We start from the raw sequence: 22836 nt of genomic DNA, 5'->3' as shown, positions 1-22836 counted from the left end.
GGGTGGGGGAGACAACTCTCTGGCCTGGGATTTCAGCTTAACCATAATCCCAAACTCTTCTGCCATTCTTATCCTCTGGGTATCTTAAGGCCCACCGTGTGCTGTGCTGGGGAAGCCCATCGCAGCTGCTCCACAGAGCTCTCTGCGGGCTATGTGCCCTGGGGAGGGGTAGGGAGGGGTTCTTACCACCTGACTTAACTCCTTTAACCACAACCAACCTTATGATTGTGTCATTTTACAGGAGAGAAAAGGCAGGCAAGAGAAGCTGAAACAGGCAGACCAGCTCCAACATCCAACCTCCTGGGCTGGGACCGGCCACACAACAGCCAGCACTCCCCATGTGCCAGGGGCTGTGATAAGCACTCCGTGTGCCCCGTCTCCTCTGTGGGGGACACAGAAGGCCATCCATCATTGTCCCTGTGGTGTGGCAGGGTAGGGGAGCCAAGCCCAGAAGTCACAGTAGGAGTCAACAAGTGGAGGGCACAAAGTCATGGGGCTCCACGGCCTGACGGGTCCCCAGCAGTCCCACAGAGCTGAAGCTGGAGGGGCAGGACATAAGGCGTCTTATCCAGAACCCCCACCACTCCCATGAGATGCATGGAATGATGACCACAGCGTTACAAGAAAGTCACCCTAGGAGATGAAGTCACCTACTCAAGTCACAAGCTGCTTGGTGGTCCAACCAAGGCTCTAAAACCAGCCCAGCTGAGGGATCCCCATGTGGACTCGCAAGCACCCAGAAGCACCCCTTCAGATGCAGGGGCCCTGGTACTTGCGTGGGCAGAGGGCCAACCCCAGGTAAAATGACCCTGCCACCTGTTCCATGAGCCCTCTCCCTCAAAAGCAGGTGCTCATGTGCCAAGGGCCTCTAATGTCTTCTAAACCCAGGCCATGGAGAGGCTCTAAGCCTCAAGGGCCTCCACCCAAAGCGTCCCCTCCCAGGAGCACTGGCCTCAGCACATGAAACCAGGCCTTTCGCTCATGGGAAGATGCTCCAGCATCAGAAACAGAACCCAAATGGCTACAGCTCAATTCTTGGGCTCCCTACCCTCCAGTTCCTAATACCCCAGTGCCCAGGCAATTGTCACTCCTTAGGCAGTACTCAGGGGCCCCTTTCACAGGTGGGAGGAAAGAGAGCTAAAGCAGTATCATTGCCCATCCACAGAGGTGACCTCCTGACCTTTACGGGCTGGTGTCATGTGTGAATGACAGGGTATTGATCTACATGGTCTTGTCGTTCCCGCCTCACAAATTTTGCAATCAGTGCTTCCATAAAACCCGTTCCATAAGTTCTCCAGGTCCCAAAATTTGATAGTTTAGGGGCGCCTGGGTGGCTCAGTGGGTTAAGCCGCTGCCTTCGGCTCAGGTCATGATCTCAGGGTCCTGGGATCGAGTCCCGCATCGGGCTCTCTGCTCAGCAGGGAGCCTGCTTCCCTCCCTCTCTCTCTGCCTGCCTCTCTGTCTACTTGTGATCTCTCTCTGTCAAAGAAATAAAATCTTTAAAAAAAAAAAAAATTTGATAGTTTAGCTTCCCGCTTCCCCCTCAGAATGCTGAGTGGAGAACCACGCCAGGCATAACAGAACCACCACCATCAGCGAAGGAGACCTGTTATGTCACTCACTCACAAAGGGACTTTCTAAGGCAAGTGTGCCACAAACACGCTCATCCCAAAACCATGTCTGGTTCACACCCTGATGTGCCAAGCCAGAAGTCAGAGCATGATGTCCTAAATCATTTTTGTGACTTAAGGAAGTGTTGACCACAAATTTCTAAGTAGAAAACGTGCTCCCAGAAAAATCAAAATGGCCAAGTTCAGGAAAAGGACCATGATGCAGGTCAGAACAAGACCCCAGCATAGAACAGCCTCCGTCTTCCCGACCAGCAGGCACCAAGAGAGCCTCTGGCTGCACACAGCCAACAGAGTCACATTTTATTTTCAACTCACTCCCTCTCTTCAACCTCAAATACTCTAGCCTTAAAAAGCAGCCAGCTCGGGGCACCTCCCGTTTTAGTTTAGCCTGGCACAGCCGCGCCGCTCCAAGCTGGAAATGCTGCAGAGGCAAGAAAGGCAGAAGCAGCTGTCTGTCCACTCTGGACACACCACCCTTTGTGCTGAGCACAGAGCTCATCTCCGAGCTGCTTGGCAAGGACCCTCCATGCCTCCGGGGGAAGGGGTCCAGCTAAAATACTCACAATCCCAGCTCCTGAGCCTCCTGTTGGCTCTGTCGGCTCTGGGGTCCAAACCACACTGTGCTCTTTCCCTCCTGAGTTCCGGCTACCCTGATGCCTTACCCTTGATGCCACCCGGGAGAGAACGGACCTCTGACCCATGGCCAGACAGGCTCCTAGTAGTTCAAGGAATGACCCCTGGCCTGCTGTGGGGACAGGCTGCTCGCCCATGGCCAAACAGAGATCTTCGAGATCCTCACAATAGGAAACTCCAAAAAAAGGGGGAGGCTGAGCCTCACTGGCCCACTGCCTTCCCCCATGTCTACCCATCCTTCCCTGGCTGGAGCAAGGGCAGCCACAGTGTCCTCCTGAGGACCCAAGGAGCATTCCCTGCTCCCGCTGCGGATGGGGAAAAAGGATTCAAAGATTCTGCTAGGATGTACCCATATTAGAGGAAAATAAAAATCCATGGCATATCATCCTAGGCCCAATGTGTACACGGAACTAGTATTTAAAAAAAAAAAAAAAAATCACTGCTCCAGGAAAGGACAATAATCAGTAACTATGTAAGTTCATTAGGAAACAAGATTAATTCTTCAATTCTTGGGTCTGGGACTGCTGACCTCCTCAAGGAGTAAGGAGAGGAAAAAAAGCAGTGCAAGTAATGAAGAGCTGCTTGTTCCAACATCCTGGGCCTTTTCGGGGAACTGAGCTCTGGTCCCCAGAACACATTTTGTCCACCTTCTGTTCCTATCTAAGAAACAACAGACCTGGGAGGCACGTGGGGGCTTGTTTCCTCTCTGCTTAGTTTGCTTGACAATCAGATTCTGCACACAGGATCGGGAGAAAGGAGGAACATAATTAGAATTTTATGAACAAACTTTCTTGGAGAACAACAAAGGCAAGATTCAGGAGAAAGCTCAATGTAACCATACTGTCAAAGAGACAAAAAACGTATTTCCAAGGTGTATGGAAAATTCTACTTTGAAATGAATTCCATCCCCAAGTTCAGGTGAGGAGATGGAGGCTCAGGGCAGTTCTAGGATTGGCTCCTAGAAACCAACTCCTTCCTTTGAGGCCTCTTTACCCTTCCACCCTGAGGGAGAGGAAGGTCCTCTATCCCCACCCTTAAGACCACACAGCATCCCCCGGAAACAGGACACAGGTCACCCAACTGGAGAAGCAAAAGGTGAATGGTCAGCGTCCCAGTGCTGGGGACGCAAGGGGTGGGGTGAGACAGAGTCCTTCCGAGGGGGCTAAGGCCTAGGAGACGGATGTGGGACGAAGTTCAGGTATCCAGTGGACACGACACAGGTCTCCATGGCAGATCCTGAGCTCTGAGAGAGCTGGAAATTGCAAGCCTACTGCCTCTCCTTAGAATCATAAGCGCTGATGAAAAAGCCTCAGGCCTATTTCCTTTCTGGCAATGAACACGGTGGTGGCACCAGTAGGCATTACTAAGTGTGGAAGAGTTGTTTTCCAAGTCCTGGGGGAAGCGGACCATGTCCAACATTACAGTCACATAAAGGATGGTGACGTTTTCAAACCCACCCACAACACTGTTGATTCTCCACAGCAGCAGCAAAGCTCACGCTCGCAAGGATCATGCCGGGCAGCCAGAAGGCAGGCACTTGACCTAAGACAGCTGTGTGGCCCATCCATGCCATCAGCAGTTCGTGAGGGAAGAGGGAGGGTCTCCGTTCTCGGGGAGACCCGCCATGTCCCAGGTCTAGCTGCCCAACTGTGTCAATTCCAGAATTCAAATCCTGCCTGCCGCTCTTCCTGCCCCCCATCTTCACCCCCCCGCAACGATGACACCCCTGAAGAGGAAGCAGCACCCTCCACTGCAGGCTGAGCACCTGCTTTTTATTTATCTAGTTTTATTTCTTTGCCCTCCTCAGGCATAAGTAAAATGAAAACACACCAAAGGAGGGTTCTATAAAATAGATGTATCTACACTAGTATGTTTTCACTATTTGATCTTGGATCCTAGGAACAACTTTATTTGGAGTCCTTCCACACTTGGAGTCTCCCAAGTGCTCCCCGAGGCCCAAGTCCACGGTGGACTCAGCGGTGGACTCGGCACTCTCTAGTCCCCAAGCCGCCGAGCCAGCTGCCATGGCCTGGTGCTCCCTCAAAGTCCTGAGGGAGGCCAGGCCTAGAGTCAGATCCCAGAAAGGACTCAACTCCAAACCTTGGAGGACAGCCAAGGAAAGGCAGGGCCACGATTAGAACCCCAAGACGGAACTGCTCTGGGGATCATCATCCCGATACCTGCTGTGAACACACGGGCCAGCACTTCCGCCCTGGAGAAGCCTGGCCTGAGCTGTTCTAGGCTTTCTGTGAGGCCATCCCGACAGACATGCCTCACTTCTAGAATCTATCTCCCATCAAATAAATAAATAAATAAGGAAAGAAAGAAAAAAAGAAAAGAAGGAAAAAGGAATGAGAAAAAAGAAAAAAAAAAATCCACACATGAATCTCATCCCTGACTCAGATGGGCCTTGGCAGTCCCCAGGGAAGACAGCTTGGCAGAGCTCCTTTTCAAGTCCCTAATGGGCTGGTAATTGGCTTTACGGCTTTCTGATGAAGTGTGAAGTGTCCCGTTCCACTCTGCTTTGCTTCCTGGTAGCTTCTGAGGCCTTGGAGCCTAAGCCAGCGAAGGAAGAGACACCAACACAGAAATGGTGGGACAGCTTTTTAAGGTATCCTGGGCCAAACAAGTCATTAAAAAAAAAAAAAAAAAAAAAAAAAATCCTCCAGATTTGTTGACAATGACTGTGACAGGTTATGTACGTGTCAAAGTTTACCATCACTAGAGTAGTTGTAGACAAAACATACAGATTATATACATATTTTTGGTGCAATTTCAACAGCTTATCAGACCATTCTGTAAATATCAACTCATACAGAATATTTTGACTACTTTTACAGTGCTCAGAACATAATTTTTCCACTTTGAAGTTACACGGTGTAACTAGCACTTGGTGTTACATTATGGTGTTTTCACTCCTTTTCACACACCCAACTGTCTTGTGTAATGCCTGAGCACACTCTTGGAAGATTTACCCTCCATTTCGGGGGTTCCTTCAGGAGAACGCCCTTGGGGAACACACAGAAGGGGAGCATCAAACTGCCTTCACTCCCACAAAACTCACTTAATTTCAGTCAGGAGGAGAGTTTTTCAGTAAACATGCTGATTACTGGATGTTGCCAACACTGGAACATTCTAAAATGCGTCAAAACCAGGGTTCCAGAAAAGAACACCACAAAAAGCCCACAATGCCACTGGTTACTCAGGAATCACGGACGCGGGATGACCAGCTCCATTCCATCGTATCCAGTATAATGTTAATGGAAACCTACTGACCTACAGTTTCCAGTCTGTCCGCCAAGCAGAAAGAGGGAGCAGCTAAATCCTACCTCGAAAACACTAGCTGAGCATTATACATGGGTTTTATATTCAAGAGTTCGACAAGGTCTTACCCTAATGTTTAATACAAGTCTGATACCCAGTGCTGGAGAAGGACAGTCCTTCAAGAATGGGAGGCAAGACCCGAATCTCATCCAAGTCCATTCTGTCTCTCCACACATCCAATAGTCTATAAGTGCTTTTTCTTTGAGAACCAAATAATCACATTTAGGCTTTGCTCTGACTATTTGTAAAAGAACAAAACACAAAATTGTGAGGAGGATAATGAGGATGTTTACCACCGTTTGCCCAAGGTAGCGCGTGCTGGGCACAGTGCTCGCTCGTACACATGCTATCCCCATGAAGGCTCCCAGCACTGCCAGGAGATAGCACCAGGGCCCCCTGGTCCTCACCATTATAAATAAGCAGACAGACCTCACAAGGTTGAGGGGAGAAAGGGGTAGGTAGCGAGGGAGTCCCCAGGCCCCAGTCACACGGCTCTGCCTGGCACACACGTGGGCCACCCAGGCCAGGAGCCTGGTCAGGCCCTGCCTTCTGGATCTGCACAACACCCCCACAGAACCCAGAGCGCTCCTGGAAATGCTTTAAAATGACATTCCACCCACATCCCCAGATTTGTTACTATTTACTTTCACATTCTACTTACTGCTTTTTATTCCTTTTCCTAAGAAAATACCAAACAATTTCCTTGCTCAAGTAAATGAATTCAACACGCATCAGTACCATGACGCTTTTAGCAGCTCTTCTGGGTTCCTGGACCAAATTTCGACATGTGTGTGTGTAGGCTTTCCCACATCATCAAGCATTAGACACCAACCAGGTGCCCCATAATTCAACTCAATTCTGATGCTAATGGTAGATTACATCACAGGCCACAGATTGAGGGCTCAGTCTTCCAAGACTGCCCACCACCTTCAGATGCCAATCACAAACCCAGGTTGTCACCTGTGCCTCCCATCTACCAGCTTTTGATCAGAGGTTCCAATGAATCCCTCCTTGAGTTTGATTAATTTGATAGAGAAGCCCGCAGAACTCAACAATTTCACTTGATCACCAGTTTCTTATAAAAGGTTGTAACTTGCATGGAAATGATGCATAGGGCAAGGTATGAGAAAGGGGCATGGCCCTTCCATGTTCTCTCCCTGAATCTCCCTGTGTTCACCAACCAGGAAGTTCTCTGAACCCTACCTCTTGGGATTTTACGGAGGCTTCATTATAGGCACAATTGACTGAATCCCTCACCAATGGCTAAGAGGTCAGGGATAGGACTGAAAGTTCCAACTCTCCATCACTTGGATGGTTCTTCTCATAACCCACCCCCATCCTTAAGGTGGGGACCAAGTCACCTCATTAACATAATAAAAGGCACCTTTGTTGCTCCTATCACTTAAGGAATTTCAAGTGTTTTAGGAGCTCTGTGCCAAAAACAGAATGAAGGTCAGGTGTTTATCATAAATCACTAGTACAGTGGCTTTCCTTAATCAACAAACACTTTGGGGTCTGCTTCTGTGGGCCAGACACAAGAGTCCACCTTCAAGTGCTCAAGAGCTAAGTGCTACCTGGAACAAAAACCCTACCTCTTAGATCTTCCTAGAAAGGACCAGACCTACAAACCAAGAGCAGGAGAACTCACAGCCTCCAGCCAAGAGCCCTTGTGTTCCTTTCGGACAGCTCCTAAAACCAGAACTGACAGCAGGTAGTTCTGACCAGGTCTTTCCTGCTTGAAGCCCAAAAGAGAAGCCATTCCAGCCAGGCAGGATGGAAGCCTGGAAGCGACGTGAACGCTCTGGCTCCTTCTAGAGCAGTCAGGACCCCAGCTCAGAAAAAAGGATTTCAACTGCCTAACTCAACATAGTCAGCTCTTGAAGGGTGAAACCCATCTGTCTCAGCTGATTAACTTTCCCCTAAGGCCATCTATGAACCACACCAAAACTCTGCAAACTGTCCTTGGAAGCCTACTGAAACTTCACTTAGGGAAAGCGTTTTGAAAGACCTGTTTAGAGGTTTGGGCAGCCCTTCAGACTTTTTGGGTCTGAAGGGTCGCACCAGGCTCTGCAATCATATCTAGAAAAGGGCTGAAGACCATATAAGTGGCCTAAAGAGCAAAGGGACAGCCAGCACTAAGGGCACTAGTTGGAGAATGGAGAAATTCAAGCTTTACTCTCTCAGCCCCACCCGTGGCTAGTGAGGATCCCTGAAACCAAGGGTGGGAAAGGACCCAGTTGCAAGGGTGCTGTTCTCTGAACATGACTCACATCACTTTTTTTTTTTTTTTAATGCCAAAGGTAGGGAGCACCATGGTGGCTCAGTCAGTTGAGCATCTGACTCTTGGTTTTGGCTCAGGACATGACCTCCGTGGTGGGACCGAGCCCTGCATTGGGCTCTGCACCCAGTAGGGTGTCTGCTTCAGCTATTTGCACACTTGCATGCTTCCTAAAAAATAAAATATTTAAAAATAAATAAATAAAATGGCCAAGGTAAACAGTCTAATTTAGTAGAATTCTCTATCTTTATGGCACTTTACAACTTGAAATACTTGCAGATGCATTATCTAATTCTCAGAGTGGTAGTAAACCGGCCGTCGAATCTCAAGGGCGATCTTGTCAGAAGGCTAAGAAAGGATTGAAGTACCGACTGCAGGCTGAATGCTGTATCTTGTCCCACAAAGATTTCCCTAAATCCCTGAAAATAGACCCCGTCCTGCACACACCAACACAGCCCAGTTCCTAGGATAGAAAGAAATCACATCACCTCTCAGTACAATTAACAGAATGTTTTCTTCATTTTTTTTTTTTTAAAGATTTTGAGAGCAAGAGCATGCAAGCAGGGTGGTGGGGGAGAGGGTGGGAGGGGAGGGGCAGAGGGAGAGAGAGAAGCAGGCTCCCTGCTTAGCAGGGACCCTGACAGGAAGCCTGACATGGGGCTTGATCCTGGGACCCCGGGATCATGACCTGAGCCGAAGGTAGCCAGTTAACTGACTAAGCCATCCAGGCACCCCTGTTTCCTTCTTACTAATTATACTGACAAGATTCCAATTACACTAACCTGTTTCATTTTCTCCTCTTGCTAGTCTGTCGCTACTACTCCAGCATATCAACTGGAGACTACAGCACTTGTAACCAATTCCCAAACACCTTTTTTTAACCTCCTTCGAATCAAATTTTGAACTGGCTGCACGTGTTGCTCTAATGCTTTCCATGTGTTTAGATTCCCAAGTTAAAATATTTCCCATTTGGTATTTCTAACCCAACAGGAATCGCTAAAATGCACCAAGAATCCCCACCCAAGAATCCATTTTTTTTTTCTAGGTCCCTCAACAAGACCTGAAAAACAGGGGTGCCCATCTACTCCTTGAACAATCTCCCTGTAGCAAGGTATGTGCATGCCATCCAGCCTACTTTTCAGCTCCCATGCCCTCTGGATAGCAAAATTTGTAATAACCAAGCAACTCACTGTGTTTCCTAACATACTCTTATTGTTCCATGACAAAAAATGAAGCCATCTCTTCGCGTGGGGCACGGGGGGGGGGCTCAGATGCAGAGAGTTCATCATGAGAGCCCGCATTAATGACATCCCCCTGCAGCTCAGACCTGTAAGTAAAAAGCATATATAGCAACAGTCTAGAACTCATTCAAAAGCGTGGTGGTTTCCCTGCCAGGGCTTGTTTTCTGGATAACACTGAAGGTCCTGCTGGACAGCAACTTTGGAGTCTAGCCACCAGCACGTGGTTTAAACTCGTAATATCTGCTACAGGTGTGGCCCCCCCCCCCCCCACCCGCAACTAGGACTACATTCTCCGGAGTCCATTTCTGCCAGAATGTCATGTTACTGTTAAGGATAGAAGCAGTTTCTAGGACAGGGCAAAGTAAACATCAGTAATGGTTCTCAGGCAATGCTCTAGTATCATCCAACAATCGAAGATCTTTAGAGGTAAAAAGGTAACAAAGGCCTAAAGAGGCAACGAATGAACAGTTTAAATACAGTCAAGGGGGGAAGGTAAGCGCACAAATGGGACGTCAAACTGCCTTATGAGACCTCGTATAACTGTTTTTCTTTCCTGTGGGTCAATCCACATTTGCTCATTTTTCCTTCCTTCCTAATTCCCATAGCGGACCCGAGATTCCAGCTGTATCTGGAAGGTTCTCATGCTGAGTATCGCATAGGTGTGTCTCCTTTTCTATATTCACTCCCTGTATTTGTGTTTACCTGCATGTCTGTAGGCACCAGAGTCATTTTTTAACTCATTCTGTAATTGTTCTTCTAATTCCTGGCAACAAATCATTCCTGACTTATCTATATACTGTCCTCTAAGATTACAGCATGTGTGGGCAGGTGTGACAGAACTCAGTAGCCATCAGCATTTAAACACTAGACTCTGGGCAGTTTGAATCACCTAGAGGCATGTTCCCGATATGCTTTCTCCCTTGGGGGGCACTGGAGAGACCCCATCTGTCAATCACTGTTTGGCCATATGTTACCTTAGAGGTAGCCACCTACACAGAGTGGAAAGGTGGACAGGCCAGCCTCTTCCAGCCCGGACCCAGTGGCCTTTTAGACGGTTAGACATTCTGTGGGGTCCACACCTGGGAGCTGAGGTGGATTAATAGGAAGCAGATGATGGGAGCTATTTATCTGATTAGCCCAGAGAGCCTGTTCTTACCTAGAGAACAGAACTGTGGGTAAAAATGGGTCACAGGGGCACCTGGGTGGCTCAGTGGGTTAAGCCTCTGCCTTCGGCTCAGGTCATGATCTCAGGGTCCTAGGATCAAGCCCCGCATTGGGCTCTCTGCTCGACGGGGAGCCTGCTTCCTCCTCTCTCTCTCTCTCTGGGCCTACCTCTCTATCTTTTTGGGCCATCTGAAAAATAAATAAATAAAATTTTAAAAAAAAAAAAAAATGGGTCACAGGGGGCACCTGGGTGGCTCAGTGGGTTAAGCCTCGGCTTTTGGCTCAGGTCATGATCTCAGGGTCCTGGGATCAAGCCCTGCATTGGGCTCTCTGCTCAGCAGGAAGCCTGCTTCCCCACCCCCATCTGCCTCTCTGCCTACTTGTGATCTCTCTCTCCCTCTGTCAAATAATAAAATTAAAAAAAAAAAAAAAAGCAGGTCACAGACTGGATGGGATATAAAAGAGAGGTTTGGGGCGCCTGGGTGGCTCAGTGGGTTAAGCCTCTGCCTTCGGCTCAGGTCATGATCTCAGGGTCCTAGGATCGAGGCCCGCATCGGGCTCTCTGCTCAGCGGGGAGCCTGCTTTCTCCTCTCTCTCTATGCCTGCCTCTCTGCCTACTTGTGATCTCTCTCTCTCTGTTTCAAATAAATAAATAAAATCTTAAAAAAAAAAAGAGAGAGAGGTTTGATGTAGTTAAATACTAAAAGTCTCCTACTACAAAGGTAGATGCAGGTTTTCAAACCTGAGCCCAGTTTCTGCCAAGGCCACAGCCAGCCACTCTACAGAAAGGCCAGGACAGGAGATGGGCTCCAGGGTTTCTGGAGAATCCATGGATCCCTACATCGAAGGAGAAAACAGGAAATGTAACCCACTGTGCCTAACCCCACTAGGGAAGGACATAGGACACTGTGAGCTCGGCCATCATAACATCCACAAACAGGGCAGGAGGGAAGCCCTGCCCCTGTCTCAAGTCTGCGGAAGCAGGCTAAGAGCAGCAGCTGGGGGAATGCAGAACAGAATCAGCGAGAAGCTCAGGCCCAAGACTTGGAGTCAGACACAGCAGGGCAGGGGGGTCCAGGAGGGGAAAGAGGGATTGTGGGGGTGTTCTGATCACAAAAGCTGCAATTACGGTTTCCACGGTCACCCCAGGGATGCATGGGGGCTGCCCCCTCAGACAACATAGGGCCAGTAGCACCTGTGTGGGCCCTCTCCCCTTCCCAGCACCCAGAGGGGCAGGACACCTAAGTTACCACACAGGCTTCCAGGGTCTGAGCACACCCCTCCCCCCACAAAGGAGCTCCTCCTCTTGATTAATTTAGAAATACCACCCAGCTGCTATGAAGCCCAAGAGGGTCAAAAAGCCATTCTGCAGTTTGGAGAAAGAAACCTCTAGTTTTCATGGGAATTCCAGAGTCAAGAGGTAGGAGGCCCACATTGGAATCCAATTAACAGCCCACCCAAGGGGCAAGTGCAACATCAAAAAAAGTTGGAGGGAGGCCTCCCTGCAGGGCCAGAAGGGCTCAGCCACACAAAACCCCAGCTCAAACGTAACACTGAGGGAGAAAGAAGCTCAGAAGCAGAGGAAGTGGTACTGGGCCTAGTCAGAAAGCTTGGCAAGATGGAAGAGGGTACAAGCCAGGCTGAGGCACAGGCCTAAGAAGGCAGAGCCTGAGGAAAGGAGTGAAGAACAAAAACATATGCAGGAGGTAGGGGGTAGGGTGCGGTCAGGGGTCATGATTACAGCTCCACTCCCTGCCTTCTGAACACAAAAGCCAGGGCCCTCTACATTGTAGCTAGAGAAGATTCAGACACAGACAGAACCCTTAGGTCACTGGGGGCCCCTCAGCTGTCAGTCCTACCCCATAGACTCACACCACCTCCATCACCACCAGAAAGAGCTGGCATGGATCCAAGACCCTTCCCCATCAAGAATCACACAGCCTCAGAATCCTTCTCAACACCATGTCCCAGGGAGCCACCACCTCTAAAACAGCTAGCATGTGAGATGAATCTCCTCAGTCACTCCTGCACTAGAAGGTTCTTCTTGAGATACGGTCCCCTCCCCAACCCCCTTCGTCATTCACCTCCTCACTGAAACAGTAGAGCAAGAAGCGAAGTTCCGTGACTTAGCTCAGGAGAGAAGCCCTGGCAAATTATAGCTGATGCCTTGTTCTGTTGTGTTGCTGGAAATGGACTACACTTTGCGTCAGTGGGTGATGCAAAGTGATTTTCTTACCTCTACAAGGGTCCTCTGTGATTTGACATTTACCAAGCAAGGAGACTAACCTAATGGAGAGATTAGCCAGCTCAGCTACCTTGTCAGTTTCTGCCTACCTCATCTCTATCCTCATGGGTGATCTCATCATCTCCTAAATTGGTAGGAGATGCCTCTAAAGACTCTAAAAACCCTTTGTCCCAGGTTGTCCTTCACAACTGTCATCAGAAATGACACTCTGCAACCTTCAGCCAATCGTCCCTTTTGTTTAACTCAATGCTGGATACTTGGAAGTGTCTACCTTATGGGTCGCAATCAATAGACAGTTTGTTCTCTTCATGAGAAGACAGGATCTGGTCCAGAAAACTGAAGCACAGAGGTTTTTAAGTCCAAAAAATGTCTCCAAAGCACGCCAGTAGCAAACACTCGGATACCACCTTTCGGATCCTAACAACTTCAAATCTTTGTTTTTAAATCCTCAATTCCATCCCTCACCCCTACAATTCTTCCACTCCTTTTCTCTTCAAGAGGAGATTGAGTCATCAGAGCCAGTTGGCCCTCTGAACATTTTCCTGGTGTCTGGAAATAGGATCACTTGCAGAGACCAAAAATTTATTTTCTCTAGCTAACCTCATAAAAATGCAGACTTCACATGCCCGTCATAGATTATTTTTTTTTCCCCGTCCATATCTAAGTTCATGCCTACAATGGGACCACGGGTTTTTCTGAAGGGTGAAGCTAGATTTGGAAGGCAAGTCATGCACTGTTTGCTACAATGTTACAACAAGCGGTCATACTCGAAACTGCGCAAAGAAATAAAAATCACAGTGGAGAGGAGCATCTCTCTCCATACCGAGACCTCATTCCAACTTTCTGCTTCAGCCCTGCTGCATTATCAGAAAAGGCCTGTGTTGGCTGCCAGCCATGACCTTCAAAGCAGTGCCTGACCGCTTTCACGTTTTGTGAGGTCTGTTCAGTTGTGGACCATAAAGGCTCCACTCCACTCTTGTCCCCATTGGGTCCAGAGTTCCAAAGTTAACACTGGAGAATTCCAACAGCATGTCACTCCCAATTCATCAACACACATGTAGTTAAATACTTAAAGTCTCCTGCTACAAAGGTAGATGCAGGATTCTAAACATTAATTTAAAAAACTTAATAAAAGCAGGAGTGAATGAGAAAATGTTGTAGGGTGAAAGAACCATTTTGGAGAAATTTAGCTGATAGCATTTTAAACCCGTGGGTCCTTCCAGTCCAATCTCATGGTGGGAAAGGGGTCTCTGGGGAGATGGTATATGGGTGCCAAGGATAAGGGAACACTGATTGTCCGATGCCTGTGATAGTTCAACCATTGCTTGTATGGCAAGGAGGGGAAGTCATCGGGAAAAGAAACCAGAACTCAACCAACTGATGTGAAAAATGTTCCCTCCCCTCTTGTCATGTTTTCTTTTGTCATTTCAACTGAAGATTGTTCCAGGTTTGGGTTTTTCATCCCAAAGAAATCTCATCTAATATTGCCACTTGGAAAGGGAAAGAATATGTCACAATGGGGGTTGGTTCTTCATACACACGATGCATACATTCCATTTTCTATACATAACCAAAGGATAATATTTAGTGCTATTATAATAAATCTATTCCAGATCTTGCTAATAATAGGCAATGGGACAAGAAAGAAGGGTTTTTATTACATAGGAAAAACTTTGCCTTCTTAGGTACTGATGATAATTTTATACAGTCAAACCCTTCCATCCAAAATAAGTAGGGCTGAGGTAACGAATGAGAAGAATCAAAGCACAAAATCCTTTTAAGTATTAAACACCTTAAGACTTTATTTTAATGTGCAGCTATAGGACATGATCATCCTGGTTTTGCTTATGCTGAGACACTGGGCAGAGCACAGTAGGGATACACATTCACACCTACATTCAAGCTATGAGCGTTCTTGGATAAGGGTCTACTAACTAGAATTCTCTGTGGACCTTCTTTCATGAACTCCTCCACCAATGAGGTCTGGGATTTCCCATCTCACTTTCTGTGAAGTCAAGCAAGAACAGACATTTGTGAAGACTACAGCCCTTCCAGATTTTTTGCACTACTCCAACTTCTGTAGTTGTTGTCACCCACCTATGTCGACAAATGCTTTAGTAGTAACCAATTCTGAATCTTGTCCAAAACAATGAATTTTCAAAGCAGTGACTTTTTAAGACTCCTGTTGAATTAGTTTATAGGATATGTGCCTATGACTTCATTCAATTACTTCAATCCAAAAGCAAGAGCAGTTGGCTTTAAGGAGGTTTGGGAACAAACCCCCTGATCCTGTCAGCACCCAGGTCAATTCCTCCAGCAGGAAGGCATGTGTGTCCTGGGAGAACGCGGGACGGAATCCTAGTGCTCAGCGTGCTATGGGGAGACGTTATGTGTTTTACATGGTACAGAGATTACATGAGACTATAGGATACCTAAGTTAATGCAGCGAGTCAGTAACCTAGAAGCTGGTTTTAAAAACTCCTGGACTTGAAATATTTAAGTACAAAAAGTGAATTACATAGAACGAATTAGTTCATTAGGATTCCAATCTACCCATTTTTAGTGTTAATATGCTTTCCACCACCTTACTATCTTGGGAAATACCACTTCATCCTCATGTCCCAAATCTCTACAGGTTATCAACTATACTTCAGCCAATAGTTAACTCCAACAGGATTCAGCACATACTGGAATTTGCTGTAGATCTGGTTGTAGGGGAAGGTGAAGTTATCAGAAGTCCTAGGACACAGGCCTTTTCTTCAGATAGACATGATTCATATATATATGAAATAACAGGAAACAGGGTAAAGCAGGTAATTTTTTTTAAAAAGTGAAGGATTAAATATCTAGTATATATTTTTAGAGTACATGGCTCATGGTCACTCGGTGCCACCAGCAGTTGAGAAGTGAACAGTCACTGCAGAAGCTTCTACAGATCTCACTGGGTTTCCGTCAAGATGAGGAACCCTCCTACCCAGAGGCTGAAGAACCTGCTATCTGGTGTCTCACCAGCCACATGGTCAGACTGTCACTGGAGACGCTTACAGCCTCACACACGTAACACCAGGTGACCTAAAATTACATGGATTCCCCTCCACATTCAGCCACCTCCTCACCCCATGCCTGGGTCTCCAACAGTGAAGCAGGGAGGAAGGGAAAGGACCAGAAACCGTGTTTCCCATCCCACTCAGTCCCCACACTCCAGGTGTAGACTAGGCCTCAACACAATGATTTGTGCTCTCTTCATGAGAGTTCTGAATTAAGACCACAAGCTAGTATAAAAGCAATAAAAGCAAAATGATTTGGATATGAAAAACTCCTATGTATAAAGTGAATTTTAATTTTCTTCTGTTTATGACACTAGCTACTTGCCTCACACAGCCCAATGCCAGGAGGAAACCAGGCCATGGTTTTAGATAGGCCTCACACAAATTGGTCTATTTCACATCAGTATCTGCTTTCATTGCCCTTCAACCCACACGTGTAGGTGGGGAAACCAACAGGTACAGGAAAAGGCTGTAGGAAAGGCCCCAGCGGGGTTCCTACGTGACCGCTCGCAAACCATTCTGAACCACAAATACATCCCCTCGACACCATATTGCTTTGTATCTACGTATGCCCCATCCTACGCAAACCCGAGAGATCCCCTCCTGTCACCTGACCGCGGCCTGGAGCCTCAACCCCCCACGTCCCCACAGGGAGCTGCGGAGAGCCACCAGATGGCACATGAAGATCACTTCAACTGGCTGGAGGGTCCCACAGACACTGCCCCACAAAGAACCTCATCATCAGTCTGTCTCGCCTCCAGCTCCATTCACGCACTGAACAGCAAAGGAAGTCACCATGAAACACGGCTTCGGAAACCATTGCCGGAAATGGCTTCACTAAACTAACAATCTGGGACGGGGGCTTATCCAAGTAGAGAGCAGAACACTAAGTATCCTAAGTATTTTATTGCTTCAAGGACACTTCCTATCACACGTCTGATCACTGGAAGGCGTATGGTAGTACCCGCTTCCGCACGTCACTCACCGATGCAGGCATGGACCCTCACGGACAGCTGCGTCCTCAGGATGATGCTGTGCTTCTTGCCCCGCCTAATGGAGACGGAAGACAAAACAGACACGGGTATCAGAGCGGTCGCCAAGACGACACCCACATGCTGTCAATCAGCTTGAAGGCTCTAGCACACCCACGTCCAAGAGACTCGAGGTAAGCAGGGACCTAAACAGAATGAGAATCTACCCTGAAAGAGTGTGAGGTCACAGAAAATTAAACGAGGAGGTTGGACCCTGGGAGACTGCACACACATTTTCTTGTGTGGAGTCTGGTCAACTCCTTCCATCTGTATAGTTAGCATGCGCTCATGCTTGACCATGCTGGGAAAACTTTAAAATCCGTGCCCATCAAGTGGGATCCCTGGAATGTAACAACACACATCTGCTCGACCACTTTTACCCTTTTTGAATATAGAAGAAAGGCGCACACAGCGGGGTCATCAAACAAAGGTGGTTTGCTTCACGGTAAGTCAAGACGGTTACAGCGTTGACCCCTTGCTCACAAGAAGGGAGGGGTCCACCAAAAAGCTTACAGGCTATTCAGTCTCAACAACGCCAATGTATACCACACCTTTGTATCCTCCTTCTCTGTTTAAGAAAACAGGATGCGGGAGGGCGCCTGGGTGGCTCAAGTCAGTTAAGTGTCTGCTCAGGTCACAATTTCAGGGTCTCAGGATCGAGCCCCACATCAGGTGCCCCACTCAGCAGGGAGCCTTCTTCTCCTTCTCCCTCTGCCCCTCCCCACAATGTGTGCTCATACACTCTTAAACCCTTTAAAAAATTAGGAGATGGACCTTTCTCCCCCATTCTGCTCCTGGTATGGCTCGTCCCACCCTGGGCAGAGGAGGACTAAGGGACACAGCAGTTGGGAGGATAACTGGGAGAAAACAGGAGTCCTGGCGCCTCAAGGTAACAAAGGCTTTGGGATTTGGACAAAGGGAAGAGCCTGTGAATGAAGGTGAAATGGAGCCAGCTCAGCAGCAACACAGCAGATAACCTACGGGGTCTGTCAGTGGCTGAGCTCCTTCCCATCACTTTTCTGGCCATCTCTCTCCCCATCAGGGCTCCCCGCCCCCACTCCAGAACAGTCTGGCAATGCTCTCCTGCTTCCGGGTTTTGGGGTTGTGTTGGAGGGAAAGAACAAAATCTCACCAGGGCACACAGCTAATACCGTGATTATGAATTCATCGTAATTTCTGCACATTTATTCTTGAGACCGGTAAGAGGGGTAAGTATGGCTTTTAAAATGGTCTTCCAGGGGTGCCTGGATAGCTCAGTGGGTTAAAGCCTCTGCCTTCGGTTCAGGTCATGATCCCAGGGATTGAGCCCATGATCCTGGGATTGAGCCCCGCATCGGGCTTTCTGCTCAGTGGGGAACCTGCTTCCTCCTCTCTCCTCTCTGCCTGCCTCTCTGCCTACTTGTGATCTCTGTCAAATAAATAAAACCTTTTAAAAAAATAAAATGGTCTCTTCCAAAGGAGAAAGGAAACCCACCTGCATCGCCTACAAAAGCATGCATTGGCCTCCAGCCCCGCAGCTGCTTAGGAGCAGGAAATCTGCATTCACAATCCCTTCAGATGCCCACGAGCCTCTCCTTTATGATTTCTTTGTTCATCTGATTGTTTTACAATTGGCGTGTGCAAGCCCCAGTCTCAAGGAGCTTTTCCCAAGTACACAGCACTTGACCCATCTTCCCAAGTCTGGGATTCCTATCAACACAGACTACGAAACTTTCTCCACACACACACAAGTCTTTCTATGGACAATCCAGATGCGGACCTTCCTTTAATTCTTGTGATCATGCTAGAAAGTTCTAAGTGCATGGACCTGAATGACTGAACAGACTCTGGGGTGTTCTGGGATGGGGCCAGTAGCCACCAGCTGGGGCGCTTCTTCACCCAGTGGGGGCAGAGGTCTGGCCTGGAGCAGGAACCAGAGAACCAAAGAGAATGGCCAGCAGGAACCAGAGAACCAAGAACCTAATGACCAGTAACAGTGAACCCTCAGTCCACAGACCTCAAGATTTTCTGTACCTCGTATTTTCAGCAATTAGGAGTCGCTACATAAAGCATGTAGACAAAAGTACATGCTTTAGATGCCCAGGTATGGGGGGAAATGCATGGAATGACCAGGGAAACGATTTCAGAAGGGCTCAAGTTCTGGAAAAGTTCAATAGTGCCAGTTGATAGCCCTGCTTTTAGCTTCAAGCAACTACAAAACCAAATTTTGAGGACATGCCTGTTTTCCCACAGAATTCTCTCGTCCCGCAGTGGGGGGGGTGTGGTTTGATGTGGTTTGGGATTGCAGGCACCTGCGCAGAAACAAGCACCATCCCGGAGAGGGCATCTTCTCTGCACTAGTGCACTGAGAAAGCAGGCAGTTGGCTTGGCCATGCTAAATCCCGAGGGAATTTACAAGACCACAGAATAAAGGCCTGTCTTGTAGTAGTTTCATCATTTACAATTCCTCTGCTTCAACATTCGACCTCCTTCCCCATCTGCCCCTTAACATGAAATCCTACAATGGAAGAAAGCGTGTGTGAAATTGGGGGCCACAGGCTGTGTAAACGACCTGAGAGAAAGGTGGCCCCAGATCCCAGGAGTTCCTAGCAAAGGAGAGGACTGGCCTCAGCTGAAGGGAGTGGTGGTAAGTGGCAGCTATGTCCACAGAAGCTGTCCTCCATCTCCCATCCCTGCTTTCTCCCACCTTCAACATGGGTACCACCACTGTGCCCATTTTGCAGATGAGGAACACTAGTAGAAAGGACATAAACTGCCTCAAGTCACACAACTAGTAGAAACAGACCCGGGCTGAAAGAAGACAGATTCCATGGTCACCTGCACCCGCTGCCCGTTGCTGGAGGACTGCCTAACCTCCTCCAGGGCTTACCAAGGATAAAGAGTCTAGGCATTTTTAGGGAACTGGTGTAACTAATACCAAAACCTAACAAAAAGGACATTAGAAAATTAAGATACAAATTAAGACAATGTTGGCTAATCAAGTTAGGCTTATTCTAAAAATTCAAAAAGAATTACAGGGAGTTCTAGGTTTTATTTAAATATACATCAAGGGGCACCCGGGTAGCTCAGTTGGCTAAGTGTCCAACTCGATTTCAGCTCAGGTCATGATCTCAGGGTCATGAGATCAAAGCCCATAGAGGACTCTGCACTCAGCAGGGAGTCTGCTTCTCCCTACCCCCCCACCCCTCTCCCCTGCTCATACTCTCAAATAAATGAAGGCTTTTTTTTTTTTTTTTAATTTTACCTATTTGACAGAAACACAGCAAGAGAGGGAATATAAGCAGGGGGAGTGGGAGAGAAAGAAGCAGGCTTCCCGCTGAGCAGGGAGCCCGATACGGGGCTCGAGCCCAGGACCCTGGGATCCTGACCTGAGCTGAAGGCAGACGCTTCATGACTGAGCCACCCAGGAACCCCTAAATGAAGTCTTTAAAAAAATAAAATATTTCAAAAAATTTTTACAAATAAAACAACTCCTCTGGATGCAGAGGTGGACTCCTTTTAGGGGTGCCTGGGTGGCTCAGTGGGTTAAGCATCCCTTGGTTTCAACTCAGGTCATGATCTCAGGATCATGGGTTCGAGCCCTGATCTCAGGCTCTGCACTCAGCAGGGGAATCTACTTGAAGATTCTCTTCCTCTGCCTCTCCTGCAACTGGTGTGCTGGCGTGCCCGCTGTCTCAAAATCTTTTTTTTTTTTTTTTTGGTTAAAGATTTTATTTATTTGACAGACAGAGATCACAAGTAGGCAGAGAGGCAGGCAGAGAGAGAGAGAGGAGGAAGCAGGCTCCCTGCTGAGCAGAGAGCCCGATGCGGGGCTCGATCCCAGTACCCTGAGATCATGACCTGAGCCGAAGGCAGAGGCTTTAACCCACTGAGCCACCCAGGCACCCCTCAAAATCTTCCTAAATAGAGGTTTGAGGTTTACAACTCTCTTCCTCTGGGAATCACCCCAGCCTCTCTGGTCTTTGATACTCTTCACCTGGGTCCCAGACCAACGTTCCTCACCTGGCCACCTCACACCTCAAGTATGGTTCAAGGTAACCTGATTTGTATAAATGCTCTCTCCCTCCCCTAACGGCTCCCCCTCCAGAACCTCACTGCTTTTCTAAAGTTGCTGTCTGTACATGAGCCAACTGATGTCATGTGCCCATTTTACTCTTGTCTTGCCATTGTCAACTAGTGCCACAGCACCCTCCCCTTCTACCACAAGTCCCAATCCACCCCCCACCCCACCTTCCTCTGCCACCAGGCTCAGGTACTTGAGATCATGGTGGGCCACATCGGACAGCTGCCTCCCAGCTCAAAGTTCTGTCCACTCACGCCACCCTTCCCATTACTGGGCTTCCAGGAAGACTCCTCCTTTGTAGGACAGGTCTCTCTGACTCCCTACCCCCACCTTAAAGCCCAGTGCCCACCCGAGCTCACCCACTCCTTCGGGATGCCATCTCTGTCCAGTGATCCAACTAAGATTTGAAAGTACTTAGAGCCTTTCCACTCCTACTGTCCCCTCAACATGGGAGTGGATGCGCTCTCTCCTGATTTCCTACAGAACCATCTCCTTGCCTAGGCCCACCCCAAGTTCTGATTTCATTGATCTGAAGCAGAGCAGGAAGAGAAGTTGTTAAAGTTCCCCAGGTGGGTGCAGTGCCAGCTCCAACACCAAGAACCTAGGCTATAGGTTCCCAACCAAAACAGCAGACCACCTGAGGAGCTTTTAAAGAGGTGAGAATCCAGGCCCCAGACCAACCTCCTGAAGCAGGTGCCTAGAAGCCAGCATTTCAAGGCAGCTTTCCTCCAGGTAATTCAGAGGCAACCCAGCACTGGCCTGGGGCTGGTGTGCAAAGTTTTAGGTGGGGCAGGGTTCCACAGCCTTCCATCAGATTCTCAAAGATTTCTTTGCATTCCAATAGGTCAAGTTTGAAGGAAAAAGTAGTTTTCCCTTCTTACTGTCTGATAGGAAAACCTCATCCAGTCACCTCTTGGTCCGTGTTTCCTCTGCATCTAGACTTAGCAGCATTGAAAAATCACCTACATTTTGAACCCAAATCTAAAAACTTACTGAACCTGAAAATCCAAGCCATACACAAACAAAAACCCCGCATGAGTTGAAAGACTCTGGTTCAGGTGTGGACGGGAAGCAATGAGCAGCTTTTCCTTATTCTCCTCCCAGGTGACGACCTTCAGCTGAGAGCACAGTCGTATTGTCTGGGGCTCTTGGGGCAAACCGGCAAAGGAGACGAAGAGTCTCCAGTCTTAGTGGGTGCCAGGCTCAAACTGCAGCCCACCAAGACCGGCCGCTGGTCCGGGTGAGGGAGAAAACCAGCCCTTTTCAAACAGAAGGGGCTGCCCTGGCAACTTCAGGGCTCTACTCCTCCCTGCCAAGCTCTCTCACCTAAAACCCTGCGTGCCCACAAACCAGGCAGAAACCTCAGGGATCCATGGGCCCCCACACACGGTTCCTTGGGGTTTGCAAGCTACAGGCCAAGAAGCTAGGCACATTCGAGCCCAACCAGAGCTCTCCCCAACCCCTCCGTGCCCCTCAGCACGTCGACTACAAAGCTGGAAGCCTCGGGGCACACGGGTCCCTGAAGACTGGCTTCCTCACCTGCACTGGGGGTAACTCAGGGCCGTCCCACCGCGCCGTCCACTTGGCGCAGGAGTTCACGCTCCCTTGCTCAACTTCCAGCAGCATTTTCAAGAATGGCCTTCCCAGGCAGCCCTGGAGGGCTTTAAAAAACAGCACCGTCTGGGCCCACCCCCAAATTCTGACTTCATTGGTCTGAAGCTGAGCGGGAAGGGAAGTTGTTAAAGTTCCCCAGGTGGGCAGATCCCCACTCCAACACTGAGAACCTAGGCTGTAGGTTTCTGACCCAACAGCAGACCACCTGAGGAGCTTTTGAAGAGGCCAGGATCCCAGGCCCCACACCAGGCGTTCTGAAGCAGGCACCTAGAAGCCAGCACTTCGAGGCAGCTTTGTCTGGGATATTTGGCTCTAAGTACCTTCCAGTGTTTGGCCCTTCCCAGCCCTGCCTGGCCCGAGCCTCAAGCCACACACTGCCAAGCTCTCCCCACCCCACAGGGTTGCACCGGTTCCCCACCACACACAGCCCTGTGAAGGCCAGCAGACAGGGGATGAGGAGGAGTAAGCTACACCCCAGGCGATGCGGGATGGGGAGAAGCAGCAGCTCTCTTCAGAGCTGCCCCTGGGGTACCGGGGAAGATGAACACCCTAAATGACCAAGACC

The 22836-nt window shown here is 48.7% G+C and overlaps 1 protein-coding gene across 3 annotated transcripts in view; it reads right to left on the bottom strand.

Moving 5' to 3' along the window:
- The window catches only part of LOC111142502 (formin homology 2 domain containing 3), a 467037-nt gene that overhangs the window by 380407 nt on the left and 63794 nt on the right, over positions 1-22836 (bottom strand). For all 3 annotated transcript variants that reach the window (XM_022495723.1, XM_022495724.1, XM_022495725.1), the window contains exon 3: positions 16549-16613. In XM_022495723.1, coding sequence (XP_022351431.1) covers positions 16549-16613 — 65 coding nt within the window. The remainder of the gene's footprint in view (positions 1-16548; positions 16614-22836) is intronic.

This window comes from Enhydra lutris, unplaced genomic scaffold, assembly GCF_002288905.1.
Source record: "Enhydra lutris kenyoni isolate GAN:26980312 unplaced genomic scaffold, ASM228890v2 scaffoldscaffold8, whole genome shotgun sequence".
NCBI lineage: Eukaryota > Metazoa > Chordata > Mammalia > Carnivora > Mustelidae > Enhydra > Enhydra lutris.
Note: the sequence above shows the minus strand (reverse complement) of the source record. Positions and strands in the feature narration are given on the sequence as shown.